The sequence below is a fragment of the Benincasa hispida genome, chromosome 7 (genome assembly GCF_009727055.1).
Source record: "Benincasa hispida cultivar B227 chromosome 7, ASM972705v1, whole genome shotgun sequence".
Lineage (NCBI taxonomy): Eukaryota > Viridiplantae > Streptophyta > Magnoliopsida > Cucurbitales > Cucurbitaceae > Benincasa > Benincasa hispida.
Window position 1 is genome coordinate 27,558,636 of NC_052355.1, and position 14,762 is coordinate 27,573,397.

Genomic DNA, 14,762 nt, shown 5'->3' on the forward strand with positions numbered 1-14,762 from the left:
GTACTACAAAGTAGTGCAAAAGAAAAAAAAAAAAATCTAACTTTCCCAAATATTTATGCCTACTTTTCCAAATCGTGTCATTATTTAGAAGAGTGATGTTGTTTAGTTGAGGACTTATCATATATTATTTTATCGTATTTAGAGATCAAAAGAGAGGAATCATTTGGTTATAAATGTCACTGCTTTGATTTATCATCGAGAATGTTATCAGATCCTTTAGTTTACCATAGAATTAATAAATGTCTGATTATGTTTGATTTATTATCGAGAATATTATCAGATTATTTGGTTTATCATGAATTTATAAATATCTGAAAATAAGATGATTGTATTTGATTTATCATAGAAAATGTTATCAGGAATTTTTTTTAATAAACAAATGATATTCTTATTTGTTTATTAAACTTAACACATAGATTTTATAGGATTGCGATGCAATGGTTAATGGATTAACATTCTTATAAAAATATAATTCAATTAGTATACTAAAAATATAGTTTAAATAAGAGTTGTTTTTAAATATAGAAAAATAACTAAAATATTTACAAAATATAGTAAAATTTTAAAACTATCAATGATAGATATTGATAGACTTCTATTTTGTATTTTGATAGAAGTCTATCAGTGTCTATCAACGTCTATCATTGATAGTTCTAAAATTTTATTATATCTTGGAAATATTTTCAACACTTTTACTATTTGAAATAATTTTCCTTTAAATAATTATATTCTAAGTAATATATTAAATATATATGTTAAACTGTATCAATATGTCAAACCGAGCATAATTCAATTGATATATATATATATATATATATATATATGAGAGAGAGAGAGAGAGAGGAGAGATTAAAGAGATTTTGTAAATTAAACCATACTTTTTGGAAGGGTATCAAATACCCTTTAATGTGGGTGGAATGGAATCAAATAATCTTTTGACAATAGATATAAAGAATGTAGGAAGATGACTTATCTCACGTCTTATCTTTGTAACTTTGTACTAAACACAGACTTTATATCTCTTTGTTATTTTTCATACTTATTCTCATCTTCCTTCCCCTCATCAAAACGACTCTTTAAGAGTAAGTGAAAAAGAAAAGAAGCAGAGTAAGAGTGAGATATACAATGGAAACGAAAGCACCAATCTCTGGGGATACAATGGCGAAAGAGAAGGAGAGTAGCAACGCTCACGTCCACTTGACGGTTGAGCTAGATGCTGGAGCTCTATTTGTGCTTAAATCTCGAGGTTAATTAGTATTTGTTTGCTTCTTCCTTCATTTTTTGAGAAGACCCTTTGTTCATGAATATGTTAGTAGATCTCACGTTATTTTTAAATTATGTTGACGTAACAAACAATAAATATTAGTAGTATGAAAACCTTTCTATACTCTCATAATATTGAAAAATTTCCCACTATGGAGTAGGGATGAAAGTAAATTATATTTTCTATTCTAATTTTTGTTTATTAGTTTGATGGTTGATTGTATTTGATTGCATTTGGGTCTTTCGATGACCCAAAAACTGGCCAAAATTATGAAACAATTGTTTGTGAGTTATGAACAAACAATAGTTTGTAAAGACTTATCACTAAGGACCATTTTTAATAGGGACAGTTGTAAATACAACATTAGATCAAAAGTATTAGCAAATATAACATAATGTAAAAAAAAAAATGTAAATATGACCAAATTTAAATAGTCTATTAGTGATAGACCATATTATTGGTAGGAGTATACCAGTGATAGATTATATCACTGGTAAAAGTCTATCAACGATAGAAATCTATCGCTAACTAGTAGATTTGTCTATATTTGCAATTTTTTTTTAAATGATGTTATACACATGGTTATTATTTCTAAAAATACTACCAATTGTAATTATCTTTTTTAATAATTAAAAATTAGAAAAAAAAAATATCTTCTAATAAAAATAGTTGTCACTTGAGCTTTTTGGTGGTGATTAAAGAATAAATTGATGAAGACTTAAGGATCCAAATGCAATTTGAATCAAATTTGAGTGACTAAAAGTATAAAAACTTTCTAGTATTTATTATGCATTTGACACAAAAAATAATAAACGATACTTTTATTTATGTTTTAGAAAAAAATAGAAAGGTTAAGTTTATTGTTTCAAAAACTTCTAAAACAATAAACGATAAATATGAAACATTTGTAAAAAGAGTACGGTTAATACAGTTTTGTAAGTGCATCTGAAAATTTAAAAATAAAAAATAGAAATAGTTACCGAACGCTTATTTCTTAAAATTTGTAAATAAAAAACATTAAACAATAAACAACGGATTTTTAAATTTTCATTCATTATTTGTATTTTTTCTGAAAGAAAACTATCTAAACTATATTAATTGAAAAAAAAAAATACACACACACAAATATATCAGAACAAGTTTCTCATCTTTTTGCCAATTAAAGTTTAGTTCAACCGGTTGAAATCTCCCAACCTTCAATAATTTATATTAAGAAAAAAAATTTCTCATCTTATTTTTTTGGATGGTATAAAATTTAAGAGGTGTTTGATTCACTATTTAGAAAAAAAATGAAATACGGGTTAGCTTAACCAAATCCATACATGTTTGGTTGACTATTCTTTTAGATTTTTTTTTTCGAGAAAGTACACATTATGTTAGCATAGTTGTTTTATTATATATTATAAATATTAACCGAGTTAATTTGAAAACAAGATATTTGTAAAATTAATCAATTAAGATAATTTGTTTAGATGTCTAGGAGGTAATAACTTTTAAAATAATATTATTTTAAAAAAAAGACATTTTTGAACTTTAAATTTTAAAGAATATGTACATTTAATTCCTAATATTTCGAATGGACCTTTTTTAAGTTCTTGAGTTTTTAAGAATAAATTTGAAAAGATCTTCTCGGAAAATAACTACTAAATCTAAATATAAAAAATTGATAACTAGATAGGCTGATGTGGAAACATGACTTCAAAAATAAAATATTTTTAAATATATATATATATATATATTTTTTTTTTCTATCTTGCTTCCTCATCTCTATTTCTCTCCCATGTTCTCTCTCTTCGCCCTCTCCATCCTTTTAAGTTCAAAAGTAATTTTTACCCTAATTAGTAAATACATTTAATTAGCATGACAACAAATAATAATGTTTTCTTTATTGTTAATTTCATATTTAATATTTTTGTATATGTTTTCACACTTTGGTAAACACTCTAAAAAGTATTTTCATGAATAACACTCAAACAATTGTTCCATAAAATAGAAAATTTTTAGTTAATCTTAAAAATAATATTTTCTAATATTCATTATAGAAACAAAATTTGAAATAAAATTGAATATATAGTTTTTATTTCTTTAGTTAAATAATTAATAAAAACATTATATATTATTTATCATAAAATTAAAATTTATAAACAAAATACACACTTGTAATATACCCATATTTAACGAAGATGTATATTTTTGTGGTTTGGTGATAATGAATGATAGGATCATGGTGGCATTGTGGGTATCATTTGACAACATCTATAGTGGCTCCATCACTACTAAGCCTTCCTTTTGCCTTCAGACTGCTTGGTTGGGTTGGTGGAATTATATGCCTTCTTTTTGGTGGTTTTGTCACTTTCTATGCCTACCATCTCTTATCTCTCGTTTTAGAGCATCATGCTATGCGTGGTTCTCGTCTACTTAGGTTTCGAGATATGGCTACAAATATTCTCGGTACGTCGTCTTTTCGTTTTCATTAACTTTATGCGATGAAATACTTTAAAAAAGTTGTCAAAGTGATAGCTCAATAACAAATATTGACACGTACTCATTTTCTGGAAGTTGGAGGTTCGATTCTTTGTCCTTGGTACTAAAAAACAAGGATCCATAAAAAGATTGATGATATCAAAGTTAAAACCCTAGAGTGTAAAGATAATTTGATATTTAATGTAGTGACTTAAAAAAATCTCTAAATTTTTAATTTTGTTGTATAAATATATGCATTTTTAAGAAATGTAGCTATAAACTTGTAAAGAGTTTCATTAGGAAGAGATTTTGTGTGAGATTTTGAAAATAGTGATCAAAATTGTCATTTTTTAAATATAAATAGTCAAAATAGATATTTTGAAATTACAAGGGCTAATAAATAAAAGTTGAACGTATAAATACAAAAACCAACATTAAGAAAATACGTAGATGAAGGAAGTATTTAAAACTTTTCTTTTGTTTGCAAAAACTAAAAATAGTAGTTTTCAATACTCACTTTTTAAAAGGAAATAACTTTTTTTTTTCTTTCGGAAAAAGTAAAAAAAAAAAAGAAAAAAACCCACCGCGTTGGTATGTTTTTAGCCTTTAATTAATTTGAATCAGTGCATAGTAATAGCCATGAAAGAAGTTGGTAATATAGTTTAGTAGTAAAAATAGAAAAATATTAATTATTAGTTATCATTTTAAAGAAAGTAAAGAAAAACCGTAATAATGAGAATGTGATACAAGTGGCTTACAAATAATATTAGAAAAATTCTTATAAATAGAAAAATCTTTAAAATCTTTATACTTTATAATAAAAAGTTTTAAAAATGCTTTGTACTTTTGAAAATTTTTTCAATAAAACGTAAATATTTTAAAATATTTTTTTATAGGTAAAAAGGCCCTAATATATTAACAACATTCGAATTTTCCCATCCTAAAAAATAATAAAGAAAAACGAAACCATTATATTATTGTTGGAATGGCAGGACCGAAATGGGCCATCTTCTATGTGGGCCCAATTCAATTTGGAGTGTGCTATGGTTCTGTTGTTGCTGGAATTCTTATTGGTGGTCAAAATCTCAAGGTCAGACTTTTCTCCCTCTTAAATTACCAATTTGACTTTTTATGCAATTCATATTTCTTTCTTTTTTTTTTTTTTTTTTTTAATTAAGATTAACTTAATTTATTTAAATTTTTTATTTGGCACATTCGCCAAAACTGGTTAAGCCAAAAAAATAAATTATAAAATTCAAGTTCTATGACTCAATTTCATTTTTTTTTCCAAATATGAGAATCATTACTTAGAGATTAAACTAATATAGTGTTTGTTGGGTCGGTTTAGAACGACTTTTTAAGTGTTTAAAAAATCCTTACAAATAGATCATTACTGGAAACATCGTTTATGCAATTCTTAAAAGTTTGAATGAAATTATTAAAGAATAGGGTTTTTTTTCTTAAAAGTTTGAATGAAATTATATTAAAATAGGGGTTTTTTTTGTTTTTTTTTTGCAGTATATATATGTGTTGTGTAATCCAGAAGGGAGGATGCAACTATATGAATTTATAATAATATTTGGAGCATTAATGCTAATTTTAGCACAAATTCCATCTTTCCATTCTATGAGACATATCAACCTTATCTCTCTCACTCTCTCCCTGGCTTATAGTGCTTGTGTAACGGCGGCTTCTTTGAAATTAGGTAAAGAAGGGTACATGTGTAATTTCGCACTAATTTTCTTCGTTTTGTGAAATTACCTTTAAAGCCTTCTCATGACAGGTTATTCCAAAAATGCACCTCCAAGAGACTACTCTGTTGAAGGGTCACCCGTTAGCCAGTTATTTAATGCCTTCAATGGCATTTCAGTCATTGCAACTACCTACGCTTGTGGAATGCTTCCTGAAATACAGGTATAAATTACAATTTTAAGTTATACCAAATACATCCAAATGTGACTTTTTTGATTTTGAATGATAAATTATTTATGCAGGCAACATTAGTAGCTCCAGTGAAGGGGAAGATGTTCAAAGGGCTATGCCTTTGTTATGCAGTAATAGCAGCCACCTTTTTGAGCGTTGGAATTTCAGGGTATTGGACTTTTGGAAAGGAGGCCATGGGAACCGTTCTTTCTAATTTCATGTCTAACAATCTTCTCCCCTCTTGGCTTCTCATCATCACCAATGCCTTTTGCCTCTTACAAGTCTCTGCTGTTGCCGGCGTAAGATCCCATCCTTTCAATTCCTCTCTTTTCCATTTTTTTTTTTGTTACATTTCAATTTATTTGGTTCATCAACTTTTAAGTTTCTGTCTAAGATTAGATTTCAAAAAAATATTTATAATATATCTTAAATTTCAGTTTTGTATTTAGTAAATCATTGAACTTAAGAAAAAGAGTGAACAATTTAATAACTAAACATGCAATATAACCTAAAGGAAAAAATTTGGGTGCAGCTAGAAAGCATGCACCCTTTATGCATATATCCCAAGCTGTACCTAATGTAATATTGCCACTTGGTAATTTGATTTTTTTCTAAAATTATTTTAATTATTTTAATTTATGTGGTAAAGAGGAGATTGTACCTAATCATTTCTTTAATCTAAATAGGGCCGTATAAATATAGTTTGTATGAATAAAAAGAATCTCTTTATAAAAAGAAAGAAATTGTTATATTAAAATATGAATTCTCTCGTTATTTACTACTTTAAGGGGTGTTTAGAAAGTGGAATTGTGAAATGTGAAAAAGTGGTGAAATTGTTGGCTCACAATGTAATTGATGTTTTTTAGTCTTGGATCTATGAATTCTTTGGACCAAATAAAGCGTAGAGTTGTACTCCAACTTATTTCTCATTTCTTCTCCAACCGTTTAGAAATATCATATTGATGGTATTTGATTGTTTATTTATGTAGACTTACTTACAACCCACAAATGAAGTATTTGAGAAGAAATTTGCAGACCCAAACAAAAATCAATTCTCAATGCGCAACATTGTGCCAAGGATAATAGCACGGTCGTTATCAGTGGTGATAGCCACCATAATTGGAGCTATGTTGCCTTTCTTTGGGGATCTAATGGCATTAATTGGAGCATTGGGATTCATTCCTCTTGATTTCATTATGCCAATGGTTTTCTACAATGCCACTTTCAAGCCTTCAAAACGTGGCTATCTTTATTGGCTTAACACTTTGATTGTAGTAGTTTCATCGGTCTTGGCATTTATTGGGGGTGTTGCTTCCATTCGACAAATCGTTTTGGATGCCAAAGAATATCGATTGTTTGCGAACGTGTGAGCCAAATATTGGTAACGCAAGTGTTCGATGTCAAGTATTTATAATACGGTAAAACTATAGTGTGTTTTGTCTTAGGATTGAATTTCTTGTTCAAGTATTATAGATACTGTTGTTCAATTTTTCAACTTTGAAACTTGTGTCTACTAAATCTTTGAACTTTAAATGGAAATGTAATAAGTTTTAAAATTTTCAATCTATATCTATTGTGTTCTCTTTTATCTTTTTTTAGTTTAATAATGAGTGGAGTGTGGTGGATTTGAGTGTTTGACTTCTCAATTGAACTATGATCATAATTACCTTTATTTTTAATTAAAAAATACTTCAAATTGTGTAGAGTGAATATTTAAATTTTAAATTTTGTACTCAATAAAATAATGAATATTGAATTCAATAAAATAATGAATATTGAATTTTGTTGAAAAACTTTTATAGAGAGATGTGACAAATGTTTTCACCATTGATACCATCAAGAGAAATAGAGAGAAACAAAGAAGATAAAAGAATGTGGAAGTTGTCCATTAGAGTTTCCAACCTCTCTACAATAAAATTGAAAGTATACTAAAAAAAAATGTATGAACAAATTTTACTAGGAGAAAAGTTAGAGATATGAGAAGATAAACAGAAGGTAGATATAGATTTTCCTTTTTAGAAAATAAATAGTTAGGATCAATTATATTTTGAAGTTATAGTTTAATAATTATTTTACTACCTTTAAAAATTATGGTAATAAAAGTTGTTTAAATAATTATATATTTATTGCATATATAAATTAAATAATTTAATTAAAATTTCAACTTCTTAAGCGCGTATCACGTATCTATTACTAGTAATTTTAAAGGATAGAAAAAATATTTGAAAAGTGTGTCTAATTAGATCTTAGGTTTCAAAATCTAACAATAAATTTTAGCCCCTCAATTAACAAAAAGTGTTAAAAATATAATAATAATAATTAAAGTTTTAAAAAACAACTTATTTTTTTTAAAAAAAAAAATGAAAAAGAAAACCCTCCTTTTCTCATCCCTCCACCTCACAAAGGCATGGACACAATTAATATAATTTAAAAATTTTGACATTTTGGAATATGTAGCAGACCTATGGAAAAATTTAAATACAATAATGAATGGCTAAAATGTTAACTTTATTGAAAGTTATATAAGACATGAAGTTGTGGATGTGCCATTATGCAAAGCAATGTCTCTGTTCCCATCTCTTTTGCTTTTGGGAAAAGAGTTGTTTTGTTCAAGTATAAAAGGGACCACCATCACCATCCCCCTTAAACCCATCTCGTTACATCATGAACTTGTTGATTGTTCATTTTTTTTCTTTTTTTTTTTTTTTGGTATAAAATGGGAAAGAGGAGAAAAGGGGTCCGTCGATTATGGCGAACCAGATCGTTTAGAAACTACCTCCGCCTGCGACGGTCGGAGGCGGCCGATGCTGATATCAGTGGCTATTTTAACTAATGTCAGTGACTATTTACAATTTAGTCATCACCTACGTTATATATATATATACTTATTATTTATTTATTTATTTCTCTCTCCTCTATGCATACTCTCTCTCCCATACATAGTCTCTCTCCCCCATGCATATATTACATAATCCTTCATCTTCATATTGGGTTTATAATACAAACAAAATTATAAGATTTTGACATTCGTGAATAGTCACTGATATTAATGAAAATAGAGAGGCCAATAGGTCTTTTTTGTAAAAAAATAAATTGTTTAAGATAATATGAGCCTTTTATGTAGGGCGAAGAAAAAGAGATGAAGATGGATGGAGGGTTATGTATTATAAACCCCAATATGAAGATGAACTTTATTTTTTTTTCTTATTTTTGATATATACTGTGATATATATGTACTTTTTTTTTAGTTTTTGTAGGAAATTTGAAATATACTGTGGTATATATATTCATTTATTTGATATAGACGAGTGTTTTTTTTATTTAGACTTATTGTATTATGATATATATACTGTGATGTAAATGAAATTTATGAAGATTTATATACTGTGGTATATTTCATATATTGGCTTATACTGTGATTTATGTTAAGTATTGAGTTAATCTCTAATTTATAAACTGTAGTGTATTTCATATATTGGTTATAATATTTTCAAACCTAACAAAATATTCGAAGGTATATTTAAAATGATCATGAATCTGTCAAAATGTTCCAAGATATATTTAAAATAACCATTAACCCGTAAAAGAAAAAAAACCAATAAATTGATATGTGAAAACCAACGTAAATAGAAAATAAAATTTCATTAAATGCATTTTTTTTCCAAATTGAAAAAATAAAATAAATGTATTTCTCTCTCTAATTGATAAATGAGAAAAACTATATTAAATGCATTTTCTCTCTTTATAATAAATGTATTTTCTCATTTCATCATTAAAGTAGCTTCGAAAATAGGAAAAATATGTATATAAAATGAATATAAATAAATATAAAAAAGGGTAAAACTATCCAAAAATAATACTAAAAGACCTTTTTAAAAAAAGTCAAATTTAAAGACATTCATGAAAATATATGGCTGTTGAATGAGAAATTTTGGACCAATCACAAGTCACTCCGTCGTTTGCTAAATTAACGACAAATTTTTAAATCATTAATTTTGGGTCCAATTAGAAGTTGACACATGTCCCGAAGTGATTAAGACAATTTCTATGACATCACGCTATTAATCAGATGAATTAAAATTGTCATATTTTTCTTAAAGTCCAAACTACAAAAAAAAAAAAAAAAAAAAAGTTTTAATTGACCCAAATTCCAATCAAGCCCAAAAACCAACTAATTGGGCCCAAGTCAGGCCCATGGACCAAACAAGCCACGAAACCCACCTGAGACTCTATAAATAGAAATTTCCCTCATTGTAAGTTCACATTTTCTACAGCAGTAAGTACCCAGAGAGAATTCACTAAAAGCAAACTCCTGAAGATCACGAAGTTGCACACCTATAAGGCAGAAGACCTTTTAAGACACAAATACTCTTCCAAGACTCTACTTCAAGCTTCCAGAACTCCTAACCCACTCCTATAAAGCAAGAACTTTAAGACCAAATACCTTCCAAGACTTTCTACTTCAGCTCCAAGACTCCTAAGCTGCATTCCTAATAGCAGAAGACCTTTAAGACAAAAAACTCTTCCAATAACTTCACTTCAAGCGCCAAGACTCCTTGAAGCTCACTCCTTAAGTCAAAAGACTCTTAAAAAACAAATACTCTTCCAAACTTCTACTTCAAGTGCCATAGATCTGAAATGCACCCCTAATAAGCAAAGAACTTTAAAGACACAAATATCTTCTTCAAGACTTCTACTTCAAGTTCTAAAACTCCTGAAGCATTCCTTAAGCCAGAAAATTGAAGGACACAAATACTCTTCCAAAGACTCTATTTGAAGCTCTAAGACTCCCTAAACCAACCAACAAAACTAAGACACAAATACTCTTCCAACACTACCCTCCAAACAACTCAAAATCGCCCTCCACAGCAAAACATTACACCCAATAGAAAAGAACAACAAAAAACAAAATCCAACAAACAAACAACAACATGTCCGCAATAAACGCACATTCCCAACATCAACCACCACGAAACCAACCAACCAACACAAACACCCCAAACCCTAAACAAAATTGCACACCTTAGAGTACGAGAGTATGCACTTGAGGACAAGCATTATATCTAAATTTGGGGTGGGTTGTGTTTTCTCCTGTGATTTAAGTCTGTAGAAAAAGAAATATATCAAAATATTAAGACAATATTGGACAAAAGAAGGAAACATTTAGCGTACGTCGGGAACGCTGATCAAGAATTGGACTTATGAATGTCTAATCTGATAATTACCTCATCAGTGTCGGAAACACACCTTGCTAACCCCATTGCACGATTGGCTATAAATGGGATGTCTAAGTCTTGTGTTTTGTAGGAACTCGTATGAGGTTCACACCGTCATTGTGACAGACTTGCTCACAGGACAAAAGAAAACAAGCAAATGCATTAACGCGCACGTATGCGGTGTACGATCGATCCTGGGGCAAAAAGACCATTCAAACCACTTTGCACTGATTTGCGGTAGTTGTCCTGGACAAAAAGGATCAACACATTTGCACTGCATTGCCGCAATCGATAGATAGTTGAAAAAGAGCGAGCATATCGCAAGGAATTTCGTGAAATGTTACAGCTTTCTGTTGTAGCGTCTGATCTGACCACATTAATTGAATGTGGAGATAGAGCGGACGTTGGGGCACTTTACAAGCCCCAAATGGTTAGTGAAAAAACAGCATGGTTTTCGAGCTTGGGACACAGCAGAAGGACATTAAGAACCAATGGCAATCCAAAGGCTTCGGTCGGCCAAGGCATACTACTGAAATATTAGCTTACATTCAATCATATCCAAAGATGACCGAGTCACCCGACGCGTGTGGTCTGTCCATCAAGAGACAAGGAATAGAGATACTGCAGCGCGGGGGAAAAAGATGAGAACGTAGCACGAATCTCACCAGAGTCGCACCAGATCGTCAGGGCATCCTATGAAAATATTATTACAACAGTATCGCGAAAATGAGAATCTTCCTGACAGCGGAAATGCATCTCAAGTTATAACACTCGGTGAAAACCAGCTGTGATAAGGAAGTTTCCCACACACTGTCTCCTACACGCCGACAAGCAAATCATCTCGATCGAAATCATTGTCAAGACATTGACATTTTTCCTTGTTTGTTTTCAACTTTCTATTCATCAACTGTATTTCTTTTTCTAATCCTTCATTCATCCCCCCATTATTCAAACTTCTATTTCGCGCCCAACGACCGGAAAAGAAAGATTCATCGCCAGATGTGATTTCTTTCATGTGTGATGTGACGTTGGAAGCGGCCATGGCTAAATGAAATGAAGATTAACTTCCTGATGAAAGCCGTCGAGGAGCGAGACCACGAGATCGCTGCCCTGAAGGAACAAATGCAATCTCGAGAGGCTGCTCAATCAAGCTTAGCACCCACGATGAAAGAAATCGACAAGGGGAAAACGTGCTACAAGAAAGCCAATCGCACCAGTCAGCCTCGGTGGCCTCTTTGTCAGTCCAACAACTACAAGACATGATCATGAACTTCATAAGAGCTCAATATGGAGGGTCGGCCCAAACCTCCTTCATGTATTCTAAGCCATACACTCAGAGGATCGACAACCTGAGAATGCCTACTGGATATCAGCCCCCAAAGTTCCAAAAATTCGATGAAAAGGGCAACCCAAAGCAACACATCGACCACTTCGTACAAACATGCAAAAATGCAAGAACAAGAGGAGATCTACTCGTCAAACAGTTCGTTAGAACCTTCAAAGGGAACGCTTTTGACTGGTACACAGACTTAGAGCCTGAGGTGATTGACAGCTGGGAGCAACTTGAAAGAGAATTCTTGAATCGCTTCTACAGCACCAGACGCACCGTCAGCATGATAGAGCTGGCAAACTCTAAACAACGAAAAGGGGAACCAGTCGTTGACTACATTAATCGATGGAGAGCTCTGAGTCTGGATTGCAAAGATTGACTCACCGAGTTGTTTGCTGCGGAAATGTGCACGCAGGGTATACACTGGGAACTCCTCTACATCCTACAAGGGATAAAACCTCGTACGTTTGAGGAGCTGGAAACACGCGCTCACGATATGGAGCTAAGCATTGTCAATAGGGAAACTAATAATTTCCTAGTCTCTGAAGGGAGAAAATACAAAAATGATGCCAAGAGCACTAAAAAGATCGTGGGTAGTGCCACAAAAGAATCTATGGTCGTTCATGTGACCCCGCTGAAATTTTCCTCCAAAGGAAAACAAACAAAATTTGAAAGAAGGCACAATGAGGGCAAGAAGCGTCGTCCAAATCTTAAAGAACGACAAGAGAAGATTTATCCATTCCTTGACTCTGATGTGGCAGATATGTTGGAGCAACTACTAGAGAAGCAACTTATTCAGTTACCGGAATGCAAGGGACCGAAACAAGAAGGAAAAATAGATTATCCTAACTACTGCAAGTATCATCGGGTCATTAGTCACCCAGTTGAAAGGTGCTTCGTGTTGAAGGAACGAATTATGAAGTTGGCTCAGGAAAAGAAGATTGAGCTAGATTTGGATGAAGTAGCTCAGACAAATCACGCTACAGTAGCGGCGACTTCAAATGTTCCAATACTATCTGTGTCCTATGCTCAATGACAAAGTCCGATCTAGTTTGGAGAATTCGAGCCTATAGTTGTTCGGTTCCAACAAGAGATTCAAACAGCAAATTCCAAAAAGAAAGATAAGCTTTTTAAAGATGACAACGAATGGTGGATAATAGTGACTCATCTAAAGAGAAGACAACCAAATTCCACCCAAAAAGAGTTGCGTTCCTATCAAAGCTATAGAAGAAGAAACAAGACTCATAAAAAGAAAGGCAAAAAGATGACACGGAAGCCTAAGCCTAAGCCTAAGCTCCTCATCGCACGAGCCTAAACTGCATGATGCTTCTAGCCCACGTGAGCTTAAAATGTGAACGGCCCAAAAAAAAAAATGTATGAACTATATTACAACTTGATCCCTTTCATTATAAAGGGTACGTAGGCAACTTAAAGAAATTTAAGTTCAGTCGTGCATAAAAAGAAAAATATTCTCTATGAACTACGTCATGACTTGATCCCTGTCATTATACAGGGTACATAGGTAGCTTAAAGAGATTTAAGTTCTGTCACGTGATAAAAAAATAATAAAATAAATACATAAAGAAACATAAATTTAGAGGAGGCTACAAGACGCTAGTGAACATCACTGGAAAATGAAGAAAAAAAATAATACTTCTATTCAAGTTGTTTCAGCGTTAGAATAGTCGAATCCAGTAGCTATGACTAAGAGTGCGCCTAATCCAATAGAACGAGCAACATCAAGTCAAGGTATCTAGTGGTAGTTCCCCAGCTCATGCTGCGTCGCTTCCAACATATGGCGTAAGACGTTCAAAGCTTTGACATCCTTGTCAGAAAGGATTGGGGTGGTCTCGATTTTTTTTATCGCCCCCCGCATCTCCGAGGCCCCAAGTTTATGCCAAGTCAAAAGGCTTCCACTCTAAGAAATCAGTCACGATATTTCAACCTGCTCGGCCCTGATGGCCTCCAATCTGGCTAGTAGCGTCTCTTCTTCTTGTAAGGCCTAGGAGTCGCATTCCAGTAGAGCCATTCGCTTAGCAAAAGCACCATTTTCATCGTACAGTATCTTCTCCAGATCAGACTTAGCCACCCTCAGACGTTCCTCCTTACTTGTTTGAGTTAATTGAGAGGAATAGGATAATTGGAACTGATTGTACTTCTTCACGCTTTGAAAGTACTCATCAAAAAGTTTTCTGAGAGGAGGGAGTTTGGCTCCGCAAATGTCGGAAATGGCCTGGAATATCTCATGTGTCTCTTTCTCCAGACTAAGAACCTTTTCCTTAGCTACGAAATCTGAAGCCTCGATATCCTTGATGACCACCGCCTCCTTGACGCAAGGGATGTCATTGGGGATAGCACGCACAAGAACCTTTGAAGACACAAATACTCTTCCAAAACTTCTACTTCAAGCTTCCAAGACTCCTGAAGCTGCACTCCTATAAGCAGAAGACCTTTGAAGACACAAATACTCTTCCAAGACTTCTACTTCAAAGCTTCCAAAGACTCCTTGAAGCTGCACTTCTATAAAGGCAGAAGATCTTTTGAAACCTTTGAAGACACAAATACT

The 14,762-nt window shown here is 31.9% G+C and overlaps 1 protein-coding gene across 1 annotated transcript; it reads left to right on the forward strand.

The window, feature by feature from the left end:
* The first annotated feature begins 1,033 nt into the window (after nt 1–1,033).
* LOC120080867 (GABA transporter 1-like) lies at nt 1,034–7,232 on the forward strand. Its single transcript, XM_039035528.1, has 7 exons — nt 1,034–1,246; nt 3,485–3,715; nt 4,720–4,817; nt 5,246–5,432; nt 5,511–5,641; nt 5,722–5,949; nt 6,640–7,232. Exons 1-7 carry the CDS (start codon nt 1,126–1,128, stop codon nt 7,018–7,020), a joined length of 1,377 nt encoding a protein of 458 aa, XP_038891456.1. The 5' UTR covers nt 1,034–1,125; the 3' UTR covers nt 7,021–7,232.
* Nucleotides 7,233–14,762: the final 7,530 nt, after the last annotated feature.

Coding starts and splice junctions, on each gene's coding strand:
- LOC120080867 (XM_039035528.1), top strand. CDS start 1,126: ATGGAAACGAAAGCACCAATCTCTGGGGATACAATGGCGAAAGAGAAG. Junction 1,247..3,484: donor ATTTGTGCTTAAATCTCGAG/GTTAATTAGTAT, acceptor AATGAATGATAG/GATCATGGTGGCATTGTGGG. Junction 5,642..5,721: donor GAATGCTTCCTGAAATACAG/GTATAAATTACA, acceptor TTATTTATGCAG/GCAACATTAGTAGCTCCAGT.